Source organism: Ceratosolen solmsi, unplaced genomic scaffold, assembly GCF_000503995.2.
Source record: "Ceratosolen solmsi marchali unplaced genomic scaffold, CerSol_1.0 scaffold27, whole genome shotgun sequence".
Taxonomy (NCBI): Eukaryota; Metazoa; Arthropoda; class Insecta; order Hymenoptera; family Agaonidae; genus Ceratosolen; species Ceratosolen solmsi.
Genome location: NW_011948426.1, coordinates 4,080,190 through 4,106,532, shown reverse-complemented (window position 1 = coordinate 4,106,532; position 26,343 = coordinate 4,080,190). Strand labels below are relative to the sequence as shown.

The 26,343-nt window shown below is 29.4% G+C and overlaps 2 protein-coding genes across 2 annotated transcripts in view; one reads left to right on the top strand and one right to left on the bottom strand.

The window, feature by feature from the left end:
- Window positions 1–7,255, bottom strand: part of 140up (RPII140-upstream gene protein) — an 18,050-nt gene extending 10,795 nt beyond the window's left edge. The window contains exon 1 of the mRNA XM_011501011.1: window positions 7,011–7,255. Coding sequence (XP_011499313.1) covers window positions 7,011–7,255 — 245 coding nt within the window. The remainder of the gene's footprint in view (window positions 1–7,010) is intronic.
- The window catches only part of LOC105363194 (probable cationic amino acid transporter), a 70,472-nt gene that overhangs the window by 409 nt on the left and 43,720 nt on the right, over window positions 1–26,343 (top strand). The gene's annotated exons all lie outside the window — the stretch shown is intronic.

The window sequence follows — 26,343 nt, the reverse complement described above, 5'->3', positions numbered from 1 at the left end:
GATTTCCATTCTGAAAAATTTGATTTTACTTAATCACCGTACTATTACGGCACTCGAAAGTCTAAAGTGCGCCAGGAAAATTGAATTTTGCGTCACCCCCAAGTTTAACTAATAACCTGGCCGCTAGTATTATTTTTTCTTTTTTTTTTTCTTTTCTTTTTCTTTTTTTTTTCTTCTTTTTTTCCCTTTTTCTTTTCTTTTTTTTTCCTTTTTTCTTCTTTCTAAAATAGAAATAGTTTCACTTACTGCCTTTCCACCACAATATCTCCAGAGACATTAAAAACAAAGTCATTAAAAGAATTTTTGTTCGCCCCTCGAATGTAGCAAACTTTGATAAAAATAATTAACTCAAAGTTTTTCGCTCAAAGCTGTTGGCTTCGAAGCTCCTCGCCATTTTTCCGAGAATCTCAAGTGCACCTTTCAGAAATTCATCTTATACTTGCTTACTTATGATTGAGTTTACAGTTATCCACTTGATTATGCTTTGCAGCTGAGTAAGCTCAATATAGATAAGGAAATAGATTAGATGAGAAGTATTTTAGCCATTAACCGAACTCCTTCGCGACTTTTACGAAAGAACGTTTCACCTGGCAACTTTAGAAATTGTTTGGAAAGTTTTACATATTAATTTACGCAATATATCGTTAAATTTTATGTTTTAGTTTTCTCTCTCAACGAGGGTTTATAAGTTACTTATTGTCCATCTAGTGTACTCGGCACGATCAGGTATATTCACGCACCTGTGCATCTTTAAATATCGTAAGGTGAAAAATAAAGAGCACAGATAAAAATTATCCAGTAATCCATCGTCCATGAAGAGTGAGAAAGAACGATGGCAATTATTCTCTATTTTGAAATTCAACTATTATCTCCTATAAAAATAATAACAATAGCAACTATTACTACTACTACTACTACTAATACTAATACTACTACTACTATTATTATTATTATTATTATTATTATTATTATTATTGTTATTATTGTTATTATTATTGTTATTATTATCATTGTATTATGTAAATATTACACTTATAGACATTATACGCGATTGTCTATTTATCTTTGTGTTCGTTGTGCATACAAAATTAACAAATTTGATTTATTTTTCACTCGCATTTTATCGCGCATTACGTAGATTTAATGCATTCGCTGTATACTTAGTTTTGAAATTTAATTTTTAATGTACATCGAGTGAAAAAATTGCTCGAGAATAACAAATATTAAATCGATATTATTAGGATTGGAATAAATACCAATGGAGAGTAGGACGAAACACTTTTCTTTTAACTTCCAATGATTATTCGTATACTATATTATAAAGAGAGTGGTATTGTAGTGATAAGAGAGAAAATTTATTTCTAAAAATTTAAAACAAATTTCTAATTACGTCGTTGTCTCAAATTGTCATAAAGGATAATTTTTTGTCTCTGTGCGAATAAATTTCATAATTATTTATCGGATGATTGTTTTTATGTGTTTTTTGTGTTTTCTTTTGTTTTGCTTCTTAAGCTCTATTATTTCTTTGCATCATTATAAAATGTTTCAATCTTAAACGGCATCGTATGAAGCTACGTACTAACTTTCTTCATCTTTTCAGATTTGACCTTTTAGCCTATTTTTTTAATAAAGATTGGGTCTATTTAAGACGTTATTTACGACGCGAATAGAATGGCTTAATTGTTTAACCGCAAAAATTGTTATGTATCACGATGCTTAATAATTTATTTTAATTTCAATTAATTTGAGCCAATCGTCGGAATGAACGTACTGTAGTTGGCCGAAAAGATTTATAAATTTTTTAATTCGAACGAGATCGAGCGTAAATAACTATTTGAGAACTTTTCCCTAAACGCGATTGCTTCGTGGCAATATTAAGGAGTAGAGACTACACATATAGGATATGTTTGAGACTTTACTATCGCTTGTTACGCATCACTTACATAGGATTAATAATTTTTTAGAAATTTCATTTTTACATTAAAAAATATTGCTATAAGAGACGCGACCAAAGTCGTAAAATATTTTAAGTAGAATAAACACGGTTTTGTAAGGCAGGCGCATATGTCTGTAAACGACACGTCCTTTCACGCAAGGTCGTTGAATTCTCTCTTCTCTATCCTTCTCTCTCTCTCTCCCCTCTCCCCCCTCTCTCCACTCTCTCCCCCCTCTCTCTCTCTAAGATTAAATTAATATTTCATCGCGACGTTAGACGTAACGTGCATTCACATGTCAGCGCACTTTGCTCGAACTGCCCTCCATTCCATACATAACATCGTCGCAATTTTCAAAAGCTTCAATAGTCACGTCCAACTAGTGATAAAGTAGCGCTATACGTTCGCAGAGTTCGTCTGCGCAAAAACAGATAAAACCCCATGGGCGGGCGCTTTATGGCGAATTGTAAAACAAAGATAAAGTAGCAGTGAACGCGAGCAGATCCATTTTTGAGAATGACTCTCGTCCGGACGGTTCGCACTCGCGTCGCAAGTCACCGCCGAGGAGGCAACAGTCGCTCTTCACAAAGGCCGTTGAGTGGAAAAAGGGCAAAAGAGCAACTCGGGGCCATTGCACCCCGACAGTGGCAGCTGCCTCCGAAGTGCCAGTTGACGAGTGTCGACTCTTTGTTCCTCCAGGGCAGCGCCAAAAGAAGCCAAGTGCCGCTCTCCGTTCCCAGCCATGCAATCTCCGTTGTATTGTTCCACGCGGCTTTGCGCGCAAAGGATCATTAATTTGCCAGCCACACGCTTGATCTAATATCCCGAGATATATTCCGGGGTGAAAGGTTGATTTGAAAGTGTCGCGTAAATGCACATAGACGGCTCGCGTAATCCTCGTTCCCGACGACTTTCTCTCGGCTAATTGCGGCTCGCGTTTTATTCGCCTCCGACATTCAAGATTATTTCCGTATTGTTGTAATAGTGGACTGCGACGTTTTTGTCGTCCTTTTAAAAATAATGTCTCGGATAATGGGATGACAGAATAATCTGTTATCGATTTCTCGGCGATAAATGTTTGAAAGACTATATGCCTTTACGTGGCATGAGCGAGCGAGCGAGCGAACGTTTGTTTCTTTATGGTTTTCGTCGTTATCTTTTTTTCATTTTTTCTTTTGGTTAATTTTATTTCTTTTTCATGAATAAGCATTGGAAAAATGTAAGAGCTAATGAAAATTTCAGTATCTAAATTCAGCATTGTCTGTGCGCACGTATTACATAAATAAAAGCTCGTCGTTCTCTTGAGTCATTGTCTTTTGAATTTTTCAATTCATATAATATGCTCGGCAGTTAATAGATGACTAGCAATTTATAATAATTATTTCGCAAACTTGTTTATTTATAAATTTTCAAGTGCGCTGAAAATATAATGCCTTATTATTATACAAAAATTTTTTATCGCTAAAATGTTACCTTTCTCTCTCTTACCTTTACCGGCATATTACCGTTAATGACACGAGTAATAACATATAATTTTGGTAAATCAGCAAGTAAAGTAGAAGACTCCAACTCAAAATAATTTACATTCTTTTCCATGAAAACATTAAAATGTTATTACGCTTTTATTCTTAATACAGATAGTCATCGAACGAAATCAAGTATTATGATAAACATTTTTATTCCAGCATGAAGAATTTAGTAAATTAAAATGCCTATTTAATTCAAATGCAATGTAATATGATCGAAATCTATGAAATTATTTATGATATCTACACATTTCATTATCAAATATAACTGTAAAATTGTTTCCTACGTAATCTTATTTATTTTAGGTGAGGTCTTTTTCAATTTACCATTGAAATTTAGTTGACGATATGCTAATGTGATTGTAAATGTAGTTTATGTTTCATTTAATTCAGTTGATTGTCCAAAGTTATGGAACATTAAATTTCTATATCATTTTCTATTTTCCGCAATTCACCATTATAAATGTTTATTATACACATTTGCGAAGGATTATTGTCCACAAATTAAAATTACAATTGTCTAGAAGAAATTAGATACGATAGTCGATCTATCGTTGAAACATATTTTTTATACGTTTCCATATTTATTATGTTTTCAAGTTTTACATGAAATTCGCAAAAAATTAGATTTGAAACGACTGTTGTAATTAATTTAAAAAAAAAAAACTAACATTTTGTAAACATTTAAGATATTAATTAAAAGTAAATGGATTTTTATTAAACTATTCCTTAGAATCATAATTGTATATTTAAAATACCAAAAATTTAATTCTCCGAGGCGTAATTAGTATTTAGAATGTTTTTTATTTTTATTGCGCAATTGAAGTAACTTTTATGAATATGTGTAAATCTAATGAAAAAAGTTAATATAATATCTTTAGCTTGAAACAAATTGATTTTCATATATTAATTGAAAGTCATAATGAATATCATTTTTATAGTTTTATAAATAAAACGTCTAATGTAATAAGTTTAAGAAATTAAACGGCCAATGAAAAATAAATAATTTTATAATACAATAAGGGCTTGTGTTACATAATAAGAAAGTTGTGTATTAAAAGTGCATTGTTATACATGAAATTTCATTATATTCGATATATTTGGCAAACACATATATTATTATTATTAATATGCAAATTATTATTTGCTAAGAAAGTATAATAATTATAATCCAGTAAAATTTTCTTACTCAGCTTAAAATTTAGATATTTAAAATTTAGGAGATTGAAATGTTGGTATTTAGAAAAATTGTAAAGGGTAACGAGATATAATTTGAACGGCTTGGTTCAATTAAGTGCGAAGTACTTTGAGTGTCAGTTTCGTAAATTATTGCATTTTTAAAATTTGAATTGTTTTTTTTTTTTAGGAATATGTTAAGCCGGAGTTAGTGTAGGATACAAATTATAAAGATAAATTAAAATTTATACTATAGAAGTGTCTTCTATGTTACCAAGTTACACATCGTGCTTTCACTGTGATTTTTTTGAGAAAGTTGGAATTTAAATTTGATGTATCCTATCAGGTAGTTATTTTATGCTCAAATGTAAATTCATTATCTAGATTTATGGCAGCAGTTTCATGATTTAACATTTTAATAAAAAAAAAATCTTTAATCTTACATTTAATTTCATTTTTATACTCAAAATAATATTACGTTCTTACAAAATAATATTACGTTACGTGTTCCATTATTATTATACCTTCAAGTAAATGAAAAAGCGACATAAACTCGTCACATATTTAATACAGAATAATTTTAGGGTCAATTACAAATAACTGTTTTTTTTTAAGTTGTAATATTTACTTCAGTCATGCATAAATACTATTAAGAGATTATTGAACCTTACGAGTTAAAAAAATTACAATATTGTCGTAAACTGCTTATAATAGGCAGTAATCGCTAGTTAAAGTTGAAAAGTAATGAAACAAATGTAAAAGCTCCTAAAAGATATTAATTGTCAGGCTGTTAATACAGCAACGTTTGGTCCTATCTAATCATTAGAGTTTTATCGAGTAGTGAGAGAGTAATTCCACGAGTACTTGACAAAGAAGTTGTGAGAGATAGACGATCGCGCAGGTACAAATCAATGGTATGAAGTTACGAGAGGACTAGGTTATTATGAATTGAGAGCCATTGGTGTCGATTAATACCAGTTGACGTGAGTTTCGATTGCGACACGAGCATTGACGAGGGATGCACGAAGTGGAAATTATCCTCAGGCGATTTTACGATCGTCGGAAAATGAACGAGTCACTCGTGTCTGCTTTCCCACCACTGACTCCAGAAAATTGTGTGCTACGGACGTCGCTCGTCTCTTTGGCTTCCGCTTCCTTTCTTCTCTCTCTCTCTCTCTCTCTCTCTCTCTCTCTCACTCTCTTTCTCTCTCAATCTCCCCTCTTTTGGATCCCGGCCGCTTCTACGTCATTCGTCCATCCACCCCCCTCCCCCCCCCTTCTTTGCGAAATTATCGATGAATCGATAGTAAAATAATTGCCTTTAAGACACTTATGCTTGATTATCTTGGAAAACTTGTAATCGAGGAAGAAGAAAATAGCTTATGTAAAAGTAAACTCGGTATTTTTATACAAAAATCACGAGCTGTATAATATAAACAATATACACGAATATTTATTATTGCAGAGTAACAATAAAAACTTTGCTAAAAATTGGGAACTTTATTTACGTTTCAAGTGCTACTCCTTTCAATTTTTCTATTCAAAGTGATTCGTATGCGGTAAAATTGTATTCCTGAAAAATATACTCATTTTACATGATATTACAATGTTTTTTTCGCTCGTATTTCTCCGACGAGTAAGAAAAGCTTGCTTTCACCGACAAGTCAAGCTTACTTATTACGCTTATTATTTTGAAGCGGCAAAATTTTGCATTTCAAACTTACAGTTAAATTCAATAAAATCCACATGCTACGTCAGACAGGCTATTTACGCCCAGTCAGCTTTAAGCGATTACTGTCTCATTCTATTTCTTAGAGACTGTATTTTGTCTACTATCATTACATTAATATCTCGTTAAAATAAGCCGTTACCGCACAGAGGATAATACAAAGCCGGTGAAGGCAAATCATTAGCTTGGTGTAGAGTGTAAAAGGGTCGACGAGTAGGTCAACCCAGTCAGAAAGAGATTAAATCGTTTGGCCAAGTTCCCGCGAATCCGACGTACGTCAAGATCGAAAACCCGGCATTAAGGATTCGTAAGCGAGAGGTCAGTAGTCAACAGTGTGCCAATGAGTATTGAAAGGAGCGCCGTGAAAGAAAGTGGGCAAGGGCGTCGCTTTAAATATTCTTGGAGTCGCGCGTCGAGCGAAAATAGATGAGGTCGACCGCGAAGGCTGGCAGCGCGGCGCTCCCCTTCCTCCAGCGTATCCGAGAAGTTCGTGGCCAAAGTTACGAGCCTTCCTGAAATCCTCGACGTTTCACAGGTCCGCTTTCCCTCCTCGTCCTACCCAATTCTCATCTCGTCACGCATCCTCCCCCCCCCCCCCCGCCCCCCCCCCCCCCCCCCCCAATGCATCCATCCCCATCGCCTCACCGTCCGGCCATCATTAAAATCGGGCAGTTTTCGATCAGTGCCGGGATAGCGCTGACCTGGTTCGGCACCTCGACTCCGGCCGCCGTCACCACCGCTGCCACCACCGCTGCCACCACCGCTGCCACCACCGCCGCCTCAGCCACTACCGTCGCCTCCTGCGGCAGCTGGGCGAAGCAGCCGCTGCGCGTTCGTGTCAGCGGTCTCAGTTGCTGACCCCGATAGCATCGAAGGGCTCCCGACGCCATCGAACGGGCGCAGGTTCCGCCGGCTTCCATAATAAATGGGATTTTCGGAATGCGTGTATCGGGAAGCGGAGGTAAGCCTGCGCGACCGCGAATCTGGGACGCTTTCAGGGGCCATTGGGGGTAAGGGCACTACTACTTTGCCAATATTACATACCAATATGCGATTATGGCTTCCTGTTTGCTGACGCAAAAAATAAGCTTTTTTATCCTTATTCGGATTGTCACGCTTTGCCGATTATAAATGACAAGAGACTTGGCGTGATTATCTCATTTCTCATGTTATCTCGAATAATGAATCCGTCAATTAAGTCGTTTCGATGCTTCAGTAGTTTGTTTCGTTGGGATTTTTTGTTTTTAACGAATTGCCCATTAAATTTCATTATTTACCTCTATTGTTCACAGTATTTTGTGAATACTGAGAAAATGTATTTAGAAGCATTTATTTAGATATATAAGAGATTTTTATAGAGATTGAACGCTGATTTACATAAAATTTGTTAATATATAATCCAATATATAATGTAATTTATCAAGAAATAGACGTAGAGTTTTAACATATGATCTATTAAAACACCTCAAATTTGCAAATTTATTTATTAATTTAAAGCTATTTTTGCCAAAAATATGAATATATATATATATATATATATTTTTTTTTTAAACATACGGTAAACTACTCGAACGATCAGCAAACAACACACACACACACACACACACACATGGCTTTCTTTAACAAATTTTTAAGTACGCGATATTGATAAAATGATCGTTCGTAGAATTGGAAAAAGTTGCCGAATCGTGAACGAGATTATCTACAAGATAGTCCAGGCAAGCTCGGTGATTAAGTAATTTTGGTCCGACTCCACTATAATTACTACAAAATATATCGAATTAATCGTCGAATAATGAATGGCGACGAATCAAGGCAATAAAACGGCCTCTGCAGGCTTGCATGGAAATATAAATGATGGAAATTATTTGAAAGCCGAGGTTGAAAAATAGCGAATATTGGAAAATCGTCTTGCAAAGCTTATTCAATATACTTTAAACTTCCGTGTAAGTTATTGCGGAATTTAGATCGCTGAAGTCTAGCGCTGACGAGCTTTATTCAGTCATTTATTTCAGCTTTATTTCACTGTCGTGTCAAGTAGCTCTTACTTCTAAGCAACCCGTCCAAAGTACATATCACGTTTATAATAAAAAGCGCCATATTTTGAAAGAGGCACCGACCTCCCAAATTCGAGTCAGGGGTAAAGTTTAAAAAACCAAAAAAAAAACAAAAAAAAAAAACAATAAGATAAATGGATGAGCTAAGGGGAAGAATAGGTCAGCGATAGTGTTCCTATGAAACGTCGATGCGACGATGTGGGAGGCGCGGTGGTGCCCGACAGTAGTTCCATGTCGTTTCCAAGCATACCATCGTTCGCAGGCTTATCAATGGTCGTGATTGGCGCGGGACCAAGAGACATCCCTAATAATGTCATGAAATCTCAAAGAGCCCGAGAGGCCGCGCGCGCCTGCCTGGCCTGTTGCGCTCGAGTGGCCTGTAAAAGTGGTGGACGGGAGGGCGCGTGGCGCTGTCCGAGAGGAGGAGGAACACGCGGTGGCATACATCGTAGAGCTTTCTATACGTATTCGAAGTCTGTTGATGGGTTCTCTGGCTCTTGAAACTATACATCCTAGGATCGAGTGTCGAAGCTACCGTCACCACCCACCCACCCTACGGCCGCTCACCTATTCAGCTAAGCACCTTTCATGTCTTGCCCTAATGCACTTACAAGCGCCGACTATAGTCATAGCTCTCTGGAATTTTTTTCTCATTATTATACATACGTCACTGATTATATTCGCGGCTTTACACTCTTATTTAGAGGAATATGTTTGCCGATATATGTGGCGCCACTGGATTATACGTGGCCCCGAGCACTTTACTTATACTTAAACACTTGTGAGTCTTGAATTTTTTTTTTTTTTTTTTTTTTTTTTTTTATCTATATTTAAAGCCTTACATCGAAGAGAAAATAGATTAATAAGCTAAGTGAATTATTAAGCTAAGCGACATGGCTTACTTTAACAAATTATCAGCATCGAAGGAGAAAAGAGGTAATGCGGCGCTAACGGTAATTATTACTATTCCGCTGCAAATTTTTACACGATTGAAAGATCGTTTTTTCTGCTAAATAATTCAGTTAGACGGTACGCTGTGTGTGTGTGTGTGTGTGTGTGTGTGTGTGTGTGTGTGTGTGTGTGTGAGAGAGAGAGAGAGAGAGAGAGAGAGAGAGAGGTAGGTAGAGAATGATTGCAACTTAAGTAGCTCAAGAATAATTATTGTTCGTATTATATGTTTACTACACTGGCTAAAGCTACATTCTCACAATGTGCATTTAAAGTAAACATCTAGAAATTTATGAAGGAAGAGATAATTAAAATTCCTCTGCCAAGATAATTTTTAGCATATATACGTTTTACTCTGAATTCAAATTATAATGATGTTGCTGATTTGAATTTCAAAACTGGCAACGGCCAATGTAACTTTGTAATAAAAAGAAAGGGACGTAAAACTTTGTGCGGCTTTCTATGATCAAACAATTGATAAGACCTCCTTTTTCAATTGGATTTAGTGATTACATTAACAATAAAGGGACATTTTTAATAGCATTACGCGTTAAATTCAAAGCTTAAATCGTGAAATAATTCAGTTACAACGAATATTTTTCAATGTTTCGCTACTTCACTCCTTTGCACAAGATTCCATATTTTGATTTTAAATTACAATCGAAGTATTTACTTCTTCTATAATGAAATGACTAAATTTTTTTTCATCTACATGATTTTCTTGTACGAATGTAATATAAATTTTGTAATACAAATATACAAATTATAATACAATATATATAAAAATAGATTATTCATAAAATAATTATTTAGTTGCAAGAAAACGATAAAGTTAATTAAATAGACAATTGTAAACGATATTATTATATTATTATATGAAATATCATATATCATTCATTAATATAATGCTGTGGATTAATATATAATATAAAATATTTAGAAGATATTATTGTTTACAATTTAAACAAATTTTCTTAAGTTCCTTAATGAATAATTATAAAGTGTGCTATTATTATATTTATTATTCTATATTATACTACGTATAAGTAAAGATTTAATGTAATATTGTGTGAAATGCTTATTTTTCATTACTTTAATACTTTCCTTTTGAAAAAAAAAATTTTTTTTATCTATATTCGCATTGCATTGATTCGTATTATTAAAACATATTTGTTTTATATGTATAATTATTATGAATAAGCTGAAAATAAATGTATTAATAAATATATTAATTTATCTCAACAATATTTGCTTATTTATAAATTATATTATCGTACGAAATCATATTTTTATTTTTTTTTTATTAAGAATCACAGACAATTGTTAAATTTTAATGGATACAATAGTTTTTCCTTTTAATTCTTGAATTGTCTAAGTATTTTGAGTAACTATAACATTACCATAATATTAAAGATTGTTGTAATGAAATTAATGAAAACTAAAAACAATAAAGATTAAACGTACGATGGTTACTTTTTAATTTCTTTACTGTAACCCATGAATTTACCCAATATATTATCGATAATTTTTCTGGTTTAATTTTAGTTATTATAATTATATTATTATTTTCTTTTATAATAAAGCATAATATGAAAATAAGGGAAAAGCATATCTGGAATATTCTATTTTTGCTATTGATGCTCTGAATCTTGCTTTATTCTTACTATGAATAGTCGTTATATAATAGTTGCCGAGCAAAACTGTATGCTGACATACATAAGCCATACAAATGACAATAAATAATCTAATAGTTTTATATTTACAAAACAACAGCGATTTCATAATATAATTTTTTACTTACTATGTTTCTTAATTGTTGATATTTTTTAATTCCAGAGTTATACGTGACGATTAACTATTCAACAAACATATTGTTTGTAAATTATAATTATTTTTTTTATATACATTATGTATGGTTTAAGTAGCAATAAGTTTTCCAAGTTGAAAAAGTGGAATATTATTTTCACAATCTTTACGTTATTATTAAATTTATTATTTCTTGACGATTGATTATTTATGTATTCGGTAATTCAGTACTATGATCAATACTTCGTAATTATTCATCTTTGCTTCGAGCTGTATTATCTTAAAACTTTAAGCCTGGTAAACACAAGTTTAAGCAATTGTCTCGAATGCACAGAAATTTAGGGGAAAAAGTCAAGAACCGTCAGGTGCGCATAGTACGAAGTTACGATATTCAGAATGAAATCTTAATAGAGTTAATGTTGCAATGTTGACTCTATTCCGAGAACTTCAAATAGAATTCGAAATCACAGCGGTGCCATTGTACAGTGAAGACTCAATATTATTAATGTGTAAGGCAACAATAATTCGAGGATTTAACTTTAAATGTTGACATTGATTTAAATTAAAAATCAATTTGTGCATGAATTCTTGCAAATAATAAACGTTTTTATATCTTTATATTTTATAGTAGATTCGCAAATATATGAAAATTGTTTATTACGATTGCCTACAAAGTTACTCCGAATGAATCTTGGAAAGATAATTATAAAGGAATAAAGATATTTGATGCTCGTAAGTTATTATCACAATTTGTAATATTAGAGAGCTAAATCCCGACAAATTGTACTTTATTCAACAATCGTAACTAATGAATGTATTATTGTATCAAATTAAAATTATTAATAATAAATAAATAAAATCCAGGATACATTTTATGAATTGAAAATAGAAATAAATAATGTCTGGGCACTGTGAGTAATTTTTCTTGTAATATTAACTAAACTGATATTTATGATGAATATCATAATATTTTATTATAAATAAATATAATATTGGATCGGCGAATGATATAAAGGTTTATTGCGAAAAGGGAAAAATCACGCAGACTGTTAAACTTAATATTGTGCAAAACTCGCGTTTATAAATATACATTTATTTTTCATTGTCTATGTGTAAATTATACGTCAGCATTATGCTTCATGGCTCATAAAAATATCAAATTATTCGTGTACTTCCACGTAAATTATTTTATCCTTTTTCTTTATTACTTTACGTATATGTTGTTTCTTCATCTATTCGTATATCGGTTGTGATGAAAAATTCAGTAGGTTTGTTTAGAATACCCTGTTATTCAAAATACATTTACTCAATAGAATTTTCAAAAATTGGACGAGAATCGAGCGAGGAGCTCGAATATTTTTATTTGAAATATCGATGCTCGCCGAATATCTTAAAATGTGACTGCAATCTTGACAACGGAAATTTTTTTAAAATCTTGAAACTTAGTATCATGTACGTATGTATTGGTTCAATTTATTAAAGAAATTATTTTCATCGCGCATGTGGAATTACAAAGTGAGCAAAAATCAATGCTCTTTAAAAAAAAAATGTTAACGTTGGCATAATTTTATAATTCAAATATTTTTCACGTTTCAGATACATTAATGACTTGACGTACGTAACATACTTCGTAATTACGCAAAAATATAAAGTCATAGTTATTCATTTCGTTTCATCAGTGCATTTCATAGCGAGTAAAGTAAAATTTGAAAGTCGTTTATCTGACAGCCTCTTTCTCTCTCTCTCTCTCTCTCTCTCTCTCTCTCTCTCTCTCGGTATAACAATTATTTCAAAGTTCAGTACTGTTTTCATGAATATTAAATAATAACTAATCGTAGTACAGCTCCCTCGAAATTACATCGAAGCACACTGTAGTCGTTATAATTACAAATTTTCGAATAAAAGATGAGATGATTTTTTAAGCAGTTTATACGAGAATTTTAGTAAAAATTTAATTTCCAGTGTTTGTTATTCACTAGTTTTAATAGCACGTTGGTTTGATGAAGAATAATATTAAAAATATATTGACAATATTAGATTTTATCCATAAGTAGCTTTATATGTAAGATGCTAAAACAATAATCATTAACTTTCAAAAGTAACGTTTATATTTGTGCAAATAAATGTGCTTTTTTTTTTTAATATTACCATTAAGATTTTTAAAATTTATTAAAATATCTATAATATATTGTTAAAGCGATTCTTATAAATATATCAGTTTAAATATGTAATTACAAAATTCTTATTATAAATTATTATTTGTAATCAAAATAATATTTGTAATAACTAGATATTCCATTTATTTAGAATAGCTTATTACAATTTACTAAGATTTAATCGCGATTTAATGTTAATTATTAAATAAATATTTCATTTAAAAACCATAAATAACTGGCCGTATTATAAACATAAAATCTTATGGAAATAGAAATAAATTTCATTTAATAACTACAACGGTAGAAACAACAACAACGATAACAATAATAACGGCAACAAGAATAAAAATAATAAAAATACTGTAATTACCGTTGCGTCTACTATAATCGTTGAGATCAGCCTCATCATTATATCTATGATTGTTACAATTATTATTATTATTATTATTATTATTACTAGTGGTACAAGTATTATTACCGTTTTCTTACGAGGGCCACCAACTTTGTACATTGCGAGACGTGTAAAATTGACTCACTAAACAACTAACCCTGATCTACTCCCGATGTAGTTTGGCTTTGATCTGCTTACGCATAACTTTGATGGAATCCAATTATTTACATTTTTTTCGTTCCGTTGGGTAATACGGTAAACTTGGAATGAGATAATCGATTAGCGTAGTTTGCTGACTCGGTATCAATGCTCACGTAATAGTTATATTGTACCATCACTGCAATCGCTAACGTTACTATTATTATTACGTAAATTACTGGCACTATTACTACTAAAGATACTAAAAGGAAGGCAATTAATGTGTTTAGTGAAATAAAAATAGTGTGCGCAGTTCATTGTTTTTCCTTTTCCTATCTTTTTTTCTATTCTTTTTGAGATATTTTATTAACAATTCTTCTGGTCAGTGCTCTAATACAGATATAAATTGATAAAGTTGTCGTGACATTAAACATTTTAAACGCTTTAATTAGTACAATTTAACTCGCAAACAAGGATTTAAAGATACCGTCACGCTACACATTGAGAGAAATTACACAAGAAATTACACGAGCAGCTTGTGAGGCTAAGGTTGAAATTTCTTTTAATGGTACATCGATTTTGCATTTGGTTACCTGAAAGCTTCAAGCTTTCAATAATCTACGTATTGATATTTATGCGCGCGCGCGCGCACACACACACACGCACACACACACACACACACACACACATATATATATGATGTTTCGAGAGTAAAAACGCCACCTTTCACTATTCACATATAAAGCAATGACTAGTACTGTCACTAAATAAATAGTACTTTTTCCGATAAAGCGAGAGCTTTTATTATTAAAATTTCATTCCTTCAAGTACGTATATAAATCCGAACATATACACACGTACGTTTATTTATTTTAAGCCTAGTCGATGTTTTTTCTACTCTTTACAAAGTAAGGAGACTCAACAGATTGAAATTTATGCTGAATGAAAAAAAAGAAAAGAAAAGAAAAGAATTTATACTTGTTTCAAGGATTCATAAATGTGTGCACAAATTTGCTTGGTCACTTAGAGAATAGTTTTTGTATTTCAACAGTTAATTAAACGGCGAATAATCCAAGGTGATTAAAAGTTTTTAATTCAGATTAGTTGAGTAGCATTACAACGTATCGTTATTTTTCTTAAATTAGAGGATGACCTAAATCTAGATAAGATTGTCGCAAAGGCTTGTCTACCATCACTGAATATTACTAATAATTCACTCTTATATTTTTAAATACTAATATAAACAGAAAAAATAAATAATAATAAGGTAAAAGAAAAACAACAACAACAATAATAATCATAATAACAATGATAATAATAAACATGCGGTATCGTGTTATTGTCGAGAATTTTAAGAAAGTTTATTTCATTTTTATTCACTAGTTTTTCATTAATAAGGCAAATTGTCATTAGATATAAAAAAAAGTTGAACTATTTTCAGGATCTTTTCGAACATTTTTCAACTAGAAAAAATGACATTACAATATTTTTATAAATAGAGCATGAAATTTAACGAACAAAAAAACTTTATTCACTATTTAAACATTGTGATAGCAGCCTTTAGTTCATTATTAGATAACTTAGGGTAAAAATAGCCTGCCATTTGCAAATCAACTTGAAAACTTGATTAGCGATAAATTGCCACTCGTTTCTATCCCCCACATCCATAAACCAAAAAGAAATTACTAACACATAGTATAACGGCGTGCATTAAAGCGAGTCGATAGTGTGTTCATTTGTTGGGAGAATAGCGGGGATTGCAATTTAGCACCATTGCGCTTTATTAGTATCGCTTTACGCATAAATCGATAGAGAAAATGTAGCCCGCGCGCTTTAGTAGTTTACAAGGTAGCTTCAACCACTGGAACGCGCCAACTAATATCAAACTGAAGTTTCGAACTTATCGCATCATTTTACTGGTCGTGCTTCGTTCGCTCTCGCCCTTCGAGTTTTGCCTCGTGCGACTCGTAAAATGACTCCACCACGGACATTCACACCACCACAAAAGTGAAATGTCATCTGCTTTATTATCATATGCTCTCAATTATCTTATCTTACATTCGAATTGCTTGGTTATTATATTTATGGTGTACCTTCATTATCGCAAATAAGTAAAATTAATATAAATTTTCATTACGCGCGTAGTAAATAGTGGAAAAGTGATAAATAAATGTATGTTAGTTAAATGGAATGCTCAAGTTTGCAGTATTATAAAGAATATCATGTAGGGGTCTTCAACTTTACTTGGTTATTTGCAGCTTTCGACTTACAAAATGGCCAAAATAAGTAACGAAATTGCGCAGATGGCCTGATGAGATTGAAATTGATCGAAACGATAGCCACGAACGTAAAATTGATTCACTTAATCTAATTTATCATAAATTCATCTTTATATACCGTACGTATATTACCTTTATCTAATTATAGGAATTAATTAATTTCAACGTATTACTTGCGTTTTCTCTTTATTGTTGAATAAAATTCAGCAACTTTTATTGAGAGAGATGATAGACGTTTCGCCAGTTAAGCGGGATTAAACGAGAAGCAGAACATTGTGAAAAACTGATTTTTCGTCTTCGGTATCCGTAATATCGAAGTTCAAACGCATTATGAAAATTTCGAGAAAGTCAATTGCATTAATGCACGAATTCCCATCTGGCACATTGTCCCTTTATTATTTAATAATTTTGAAATTATCGACCCAACGTTCACGCGCGTAATTTTCATCGAATTCCTCGTATTGGACATTCGATGGGGCAACAACCAAGTTACGTTGAGTATGAAACAGTTCAAAACTTGTTTGCCAGAAACTACACTCGAGGCTTTATACGCGTGCTTATTCACTTGTTCTCACCCGCGATAAATACCTTCGACTTTTGCGAAACCACCAGAGAAATTTATCGGTCAATATTGATGTATTATATCGACCAGTGCAATGCTACGATTAACTCGAGGCTAAGACGATAATTCATTGGGAAAAAGTGATATTGGTGGAGCTGTTGGTGGAAAATTTTACCCGATATTACAAAGTTATTTTCAAAAAAATTGATTAATAACGACAATTATATGCTTTAACTACTCGCACTTTAACCATTAACCACTCGCACTACATTCATATTGCTAATTTACAACTATCGAATCTTCCTAGATTCGATCGGCATTTATTGTATTCTCAATTTATGACGTAAACGTCGCATTACAATTAATACAATTCATCTAATTGCTATGCGCTTCTTTTATTTTTATTTTATTTCGTTATTTTATCAAAACTCATGTGGACCATTTTGATTTGAAACTTTAAACGATTTACCTATAATAAGTGAAATTTTCTGAATTACTTACAACAAAAGGGCCATTATAACTTATATAATCAAAGCGATAAAAATTAATGTATTACGTATTTATTCAATAATAAATTTTGTATTATATGAAAATATTGTTAAAATCATAGTTCTATTAATTATGTATTTGCAACTAATCTATACGGTGTGGATTATTTGTCTACGTGGCAAACAAATCAATTTAAGCACGCATTATTAGGAACGTGTTTATAATTATAATTATAACAGGTAGTGAAAATAATAATTAATAAAAATATGTATTTTTTATTTAAATTTTGAAATCGGGAATCATTATCAGAAATTATTTCAACGGCTTTAGTATAAAAAAGTGTATAGTTTTTTTTTTCTTCTTCTTCTTTTTTTTTTTTTTTTAAGAATATTAACGATTTAAATTTAGCAAGTAAGAGATTTTCAGTAGAATTTTTTATCAATTTTTATCAATTTGATTCAATAGCTTTCTCATTTGTTTTTGTATTTTTATTATTCGAAAATTATAAGCTATTTATAAATTAAAGACATTTAAAATTCAATACGTAAAAATAAATATTATAAATGATATTATATTGCTTGAAATTTATAAAATTAAAAAATTATGAGTAATTATGCTTGGCCACGGTATTATTTATCTACAAGAAAAGTAAAGTTCAATTCGACATACAGATATTTTATTAAAAATATCTATATTTATTATGTGCTGGTGTATGTGCCGTAATTTTTAATAAGACAATTTTTATAATGATAATGTTAGAAAATAGAGAAATTGTTTTTACACATTATTAAATTGTCACAAAAACTATATTCAAATAATATTACGTTAAAAGAGTACTAAAATTTCTAAAAATTAAATTGATTTAGAATTCCAATTATCATTAATAATATAAGATTGGCAGTAGTAGAATTTTATAATTTTAAACATTGAAAATTTTATAAAATACTATGCTGACTACTTTAAGTTAAAAATAATTATTTCAGTCTATTTGAAAATCAATTTTTAACAAGTAATATTACAATTAAGAGGGAAAGAAAGGTCATTTATACATTTTACTCACTGGAAAGTTGAAATAGTCGTAAGAAGTAATTTATAAAACGTTTTTAAGATTTAAGACAGTTGTATCGGGATAATGACAGGGAGGTTAATAATGTCGACGATATAACGATAATTTTAAATATTTATATGTTAATACTAATATGTTTTATAATAATGAATAATTAAATAATTGAATAATTTTTGAATATTTAAAGGAAAGAAAATACCCTTTAATCACCATTTTTTATACTCGTAATAAGTATTAAGAAAATTATTATTTATAATATTCTGTTACTTAATAATTACATTAATTAAGTTATTTGAAATAAGTGACTGTATATTTTACTCAAGAATATACGGATTAATGGATTTTGAGAGAAATTTGAATGCATGGTGACATTATTTTGTGCATCAAAGAGATTTCTATGATAAAAAAGAGCAAAAATATATTGTAGGCACGGCTGAGCAATGACTATTGTTACTAAGTTTATTCAGCCAGAAACTCTATAACTATCAATATTTCTCTGAATAGTAAATACTTATGTATATATATATATATATATATATATCGGACTAGTATTTTATCTCACTCTTATTTTCTACCGAATGCTTTTGCTATTATTATTATTATTATTATTATTATTATTATTATGCTAATAAGTACAATAGTGTTGCTATACATTATGATTATTGTCTTTCTCAAAGTTTATTTCGATTATTATTTAGATATTTTCATAGAATATGCAATCATATTTCTGTATGAGAGAGGCAGTATTGGTTGAATGAGCTGGCTATTATGTAAATATATTAATTTTATTATATGAACTTATATTATTATGATAAACATTTAGAGTCGTTATAAAGAATATTTCACAAAATTTACATTTTGTTGTAGTAAAACGAATATAATTTATTTCCTTCAAAACTCTTCGTTTTTACAGATTTATGCGATGCACAATTGAAAATATATTTGAACGATTGTGATATAAAATTTTCGATAAATAATTCGGCTTTTTCTTAAAAAAAAATGAAAAAAAAATCTGCATCGAATTTATATAAAAATTTGGTAAAAATTGGTTAAAAATGAATTGGTATTTTATAAAAAAAATTCCCAATAAATATAATGTTAATGAAACAATGGTATTCGTTTTTAATAAATAATAACATATAATTAGTAAAAATAGTTTTCATTATTATTTTACAAGATAAATATTATGATTTTGTCGAAATAAAATTCATTATTATATGATCTACTAATTATCGAGCGACTAAACATTATGTTATTGTAATATATTTATTATTATGAAATGAATTGTAATCTAATTTAATGTTAAAAATGGAGCCAAAGTAATATAAGGGTGCATTATAAGAAAATCTTGAAAAATAAAATAAAATAAAAGAAATTATAGTGTTCGAAAATATTAGACTTTAATTTAAAATTTATTTTGCACGTTGAGCCGATAAAATTAGGTATTAAAATATCTTTAGTTATTAACAATATAAAAACTACTTGTATGAAAGAGAATTTTTCCACCTTCTAAAAATATCAAAATTACTCTTTAATTACAAAATTCAACATTCTTTTCTACAGCAAAGAGATTATTAAACTTTGTTGTAATTCGAAAATAATACTTTTTTCGAATACTCACAAAAACTTGGATGCAGGACAAAAATTTTACACATAACATTAGCGATAGTTAAGAAATAATTCTTAATAAAAATCTTTAATAATCACTTTCACCTGCTCAAGCTATTGTCAATTTAACAATTTAATTTATTACTTTGAATATGACGAAAAGATAAGCGAAGTATTGATATGATAAGATGAAAGTATCGAGTATTCGCTTGGCTTGATCAACGGGATAATCTAAAGACAAACGGGACAAATTAAAATGTCAGAATATACGTGAGTGCGCGAAAGGACACGAAGGAGGTTATTCATTATATTCAAAATCGAAAGAAAATGTGATTAGGGTCGACGAGGAGTTGAGTTTGGCCGGATGCCAGATTAACGAGAGGCCCAGGATACTTGCACGGTCACTAATACCACTGTAGCCGTGTGCAAGTAGCACTCTGTACTTTTGTGCCGACAGAGTTACTCAAAATTGTATTTTCAGTTGCGTGGCCATCGAGTGCGCGAAATCTACATCTTGATTCTGTAAATTTCTGTAAATTTTATAACTTTTGATATTAGGTTATGCTGACGTTGTAGGATTGTCCTGGCAGACAAAATTTAGACAATTTTCCCACATTATATTCGCTTTGATAATTTAAGCAAAACTTAGAGTTTCTATATTAATATAATCTTCAATTTTGCCTATTTAATAATTTAGCTGCATAATTCACAATCTTAGCAATGCGTAAATTATAAAATTTCATTTATATATTGTCAATACTTAAATGGTTGATGTATTAAAATTTTAATACAATCAATGCAGATACGTGCAATGTCATTAATAATAATTATGCAAGTATTACTGTCGATGCAATAGAGTCATTTCATTTGTTGAATATTGAGTAATTGACATTATTGAATGATTAAAGTATCTGTTTTTACACAATATCAATAGAATATCCCATAAACACGTTTAATAAATATATCACAATAAGTAAAATTTTTCATTGTAATATATTTATTAAATTTTTATTTATGAAATTAATATAAATATTATTAGCCAAATGTATTAGACTCATATATTGATATTAATATCACATATCGATTTAAAATAAACAGTATAATAATACCAATAATGACAACAACAACGACAAGGACAACGACAACGACAACGAAAACGACAACATGAACAACAACAACAACAATAATAATAATAAAAACAATAAAATATAGGAAATGATTCAAACTGCAATTTAATTTGCAACCAATATTAATAATATAATCTGAAAATATGCAATTGCTAATATGACTAATTATAACATTATTATATAAATGTTGTGAAAGATATTATATAAACTTCCTTGCTCGAAAAATTTCAATTTTTTCATCGAATAAACATTTGTATATTTACAGTATTTGATATATCTGCTTTCTTCATCATCTCATTATATTTAAATTTAAATTTACTTTTCATTTATTTTAAAAGCCGATTTAAAATTAAATTTTTGATTACCTTTTCTATTACGCTCTGTATTTTTTTTTCACTTTGCTTTTTAAAAACTTTTGATTTTCTATACTTTTGATTAAAAAATATTTTCTCCGCTTATATATCATTTTATTGGCGAATATTCAATTCAAACTTATGCCCATGCTTACGATATATAATTTTATAACTAGATTCTTCAAAAGCAATAGTACAATTTATTGCCATATTATAAATTTTATTAGTTAGTTTCTAAACTTTATCATTTCATTATTCTTCTTAATGTAGAATGACGAGCATTTTTAATGAAGTACATATAATTTTCACTAGACACAAATACTTTCATGCCATAAATATTCATATAACAATACTTGATCACACTACAAATGTTTTATAATAATTAATGAATATTTATCATTGTTTATCATATCTATGGCACTTCGTGTACGTATAAATTATGTTGACGTCGCTTTTCTATTAAGTTACATTACATTGTCGAATACATTATTATATACATAATTTTACCTTAATATTATTTTTGGTATGTCCGATCACATAGATTATTTAAATTTATTAATGTTTATCACATCGATTTTTTGTTCTCATCATCTACCAATAATTATCTCTTTATAAATAAACATTTGTTCATGGAATTTGTACATTATATACCCTGTAATTGAATTATGAATTTCATAGAAAATATTAGGAATTGAACAATATTTTTTAATACTGAATTTAGCGCAACTATTGAAAATTTATAATTTCTTAATTTCATTTTCAATTTAAACATTATTTTATAAGATAAATATTAATATTAAAAATTTTTTATATTATAAGTATTATAAGTAATGTAATACATATGGTCTTTCCAACAAAACGAGATATTGTTATAAATTGAAAATAATAATAAAAAAAAAAAAAAAGAATTAGCATTATAAGGAGACATTGATAAACAAATGTTATAGTTGTCAAATTTTCAGGATATTTAAGAGCTTGTGAATACATTGATATTATAGTGTATTGAGCTTGAATTCAATACCTTTTAAATACATAATTTTCTATTATATTAAACATTATCTCTTTTTAAAGGGAGTTTTATGTTAACATTATCTCATAAATCAAAATATTCATATGGGACTTAAAAGCTTTTGTGTGTAGATATTTTTAAAAGTAATTGGATAAGTTTTCTTATTAGATATTAGTGTATTTAGAAAATTTTATCGTTTAAATCTTCTAAATGTTTAATTAAATCGTAAAGATATTAAGTGACAACGATAAATGCTGTGGATTTAAGAATACGTTAAAAAAAAAAAAAAAAAAATAACAGAAGAGAGATCGATTGGACTTTTTGTAGAATGGGTCAATCGATTTGTTTGATGCAACCGTTGTTGCAACTTTTTCGCTACTATACATTGTCATAAATTAAAAAAATACATTCACAATTTATACCATAATTTTTTTGTGTCTATAGCCAATTTGTACCTTTATTTTATTTTAGTCACTCGTTTACTTTCATTTGTTTGAATGACCTGGCAAAACCATATATCCATATATATTTCATTTTATCATTTTTTTATTTATATTTTCCCATTTTTTGTCACGCACGCTTCCTGTTGCTCATACATCTTTGTATTCTGCACTCAATCTTTTCTCTATTCTCTCTTAAGTTATGGCATTATCCCCCCCCTCCATATATATATATATATATATATATATATACATTTATATATTGAAACTAAAAAGATAAAATAAAAATATGTGAATACAAAATCCATACCATTAAATTTACTATATTATTCAATCAAAATTATTTATAATTTTTTTTATAATATTAACTATATGAATTAATATATATATAATGTTTTTGATTTCATGTACAAATTTTTTGAAAAATATAATGAGATTTTCATACATAAAATTTTTAAGTTTTGTATAAATTTAAATATACATACAAGTGAATTAAATTATTATTATCATCTTTCTGGTAATCTTATAATAAAGTAAAAAAAATATCTTATATGATAAGCTATAATTTATACTAATGAAATTATGCAGCTATAATTAATTATATGATAAGAAATTAAATTTTATGAAGCTGATTCGAGTGATGTACTAAATGTTTTGTAATGTTAATTTAAATGATCTTATTACCACATAATTTGTGTATTCGATGTTGTTATTAAAGCGGTAGATAGCATATGTAAATACAATTTTATCAATTTTAAATACTTTACATAAAATATCCTTAAAACTGATTATTCTAGTTGAAAGGCTACGCTTTATTCACAAGTTTGTATAATCAAATTAAAAAATTAGTTATAAAATTTTTTAATATTTAAATATAGCTTATATATATATATATATATACATATGTATATTGAAAAGTTATAAAACATGATTTATTTACATTAACTATATACATAAATTGTATATAATAATTCTAATAAAAGAAACTCCAAAATTCACTATAAATGCATTATGCGATTGCTTATTGCAATAATTGTTATTAATTATTATTAATAATATTTTAATTCTGTGAGAATAAAACTTTGATTACATAATTTTATTTTAAAAATGTACAGTTTGCATAAATAATTATGACTAGATTGATAATTTTTTTAGAGTAATTTAAACACAAACAGTAAATATCATCTAATGTATCTTACTTAAGACAAGAAGATTCCATGACATTTATTTTAAGTAATTAAATTCAGACAAATTGCGTATGTAGACGAAATTATTTATTTGGATTATTCTATACAATGCATTTAAAGAATGGTTTAATTAATTTTTTTCTTCCAATATTTATTGGCGGAAGTGCGTGCAATTTATTATAATTATAAATACTTAATTTAATAGAGAATTTTGCGCTCAATTTTATTATACGTCTTCTACTTGCAATAGAAAAACTTATCTAATATTTAATGGAAGAACATAATTACGTGGCTGGTATGAAGTAATAGTGGCAATTGCAGTAATTCCATTGATAATTTCTCAATTCAGCATCCTGTAGCTGTGCAAATTTCTTATTATCACTTAAAGCCAAGCGTGTAAAATGAGTTGGTGACAAGGCGTAAAGTTACCGAAGGATGCAAGTTAACAAACATGTGTTGCTAGGATTTGAGGAGCCGCTCCATTTTTATTTAACTTTCCGGTCTTTATTGCTCCAGCAACGTTCTTTAATACGCTCTGTTAAGAATGAGGAAAGGGCGCGGGATGGGGGGGGGGCGATAGGGCAGCTAGGGAGCTCGAGATGGTAAATCGCTTAGTCGATAAATATTTGATGTCTTCACGCGGTTAGAAAAGTCTGCGTTTCCATTTTTGCGGTGTAGTCGTCGACGTCATTGTCGCGGAGAAGGAAGATAAGCTTTGTTTCCTCGTATCTCCTCGAGCTGCGAAGCCATTTGTTACGAGCCTCAACCTCACCCATTTCTTTGCTATTCTCTCTCCCCCCCCCCTCGATTATATATATATATATATATATATATATATATATATATAGATATATTGAGACTCATGATGAATCATTACTGTCGTAATCTCTTTATTGTTATTCTTTCTATCGAATAATATTTTATGTTCAATCATAAAACAATCCTCGATCGAGGGGAGAATTAATTAAGGAGGTCAATTTTATGTCTTATCGATACAAAAGATATATTACTTTGTATAATACCATTAAATTAATCATTGAAAATTTTATCATTGCAGTTATATTTTTTTCATCGTAGTTATAAAAGTAAGTATTTTTAAATTCTTTTGTATTTATAGATCTAATGTTTATTCAAGGGAGCTTATTGCTGATTTTAAATGAACAAATTACTATTATAGTATAATTTCCGAGGCTTAAAATATCATTTAAACAAATTGGATAAAAATATTTTTATCGATGAAAGTCTAAAAAATGATCGTATATGTTTGTAGTGATAAGTGGAAGCGACAAGTCGACAAAAATAAAATATTAATGCTCTGACATATTCAGCGTAAATCGTGTTATTATAAATATAATAAAGTACATTTATCATTGGAGTTTAGAAACTTATGAGAAATAATCCAATCAAAGAATATATTAAAGCAATTGATAATATAAGCCGATCGTTTAATACTCGACTATAACGAATTGAAACTGACTTTCATTTTTGTTTGGAGCAACAGTGAGTGCTTTCATATATACAGGAGAAGATGCTGATTAGCTTTTCGTACGATGTTAGATTCAGGAATTTTGCTCGTACGAGAGAATTCGTGGATGTTTGAATGTATTTTGCAGTTGTATTAGTCTCTAATACGCTTATTTGATAGGCTGGATTAGACGTACGCCACTGCAAAATTACATAATGTTATTAAACATTATTCGCAATTGAATTTGATCAGTTATTATACTAATCTGATTTACATTTAATTACGTTATTTATACGATTACGATGATAAGTATCGAAATCTTTGTAATTATTGAAATTTATATCATCTTCTTAAAAAAATTTATTTACAAACAATTGATTACAGTATAATGAAATTATAATAATGTAAATCTGTCAATAGTCGATATAAAATTTCTTATCATTTCTAAGATTCTTTATCAAGAGACGGATTTTCTTTTTTATAAATAAAAATTAAATAAGTTTGAATATATTGTATATTTTATTAATATAATTATTATCACTATTATTATCATTATTAGTTTTATTGTTATTCTTCTTCCTTCTCTTTTTCTTCTTCTTCTTCTTCTTCCCCTTCTCACTTTTTTTATTATTATTATAACAATCATACCGTCAATAAGTCTGTCAGGTATTAATTTTTATAATTATTGTGAATTATAAATATAGTATTAAAATATGATATATATTTTTATTACAATAATAATTTATTTTAACAAGTTGCAAAAAAATTTAAATTAATTTTTATTTAAAATCATTGTCTGCATATTATGTAATGATTATTATTATAGAAAAAGTGCGTCTGTAGTTGCGACCATTGCGCGGAGAGAGAGAGAGAGAGAGCGAGATGGGGGGGGGGGGG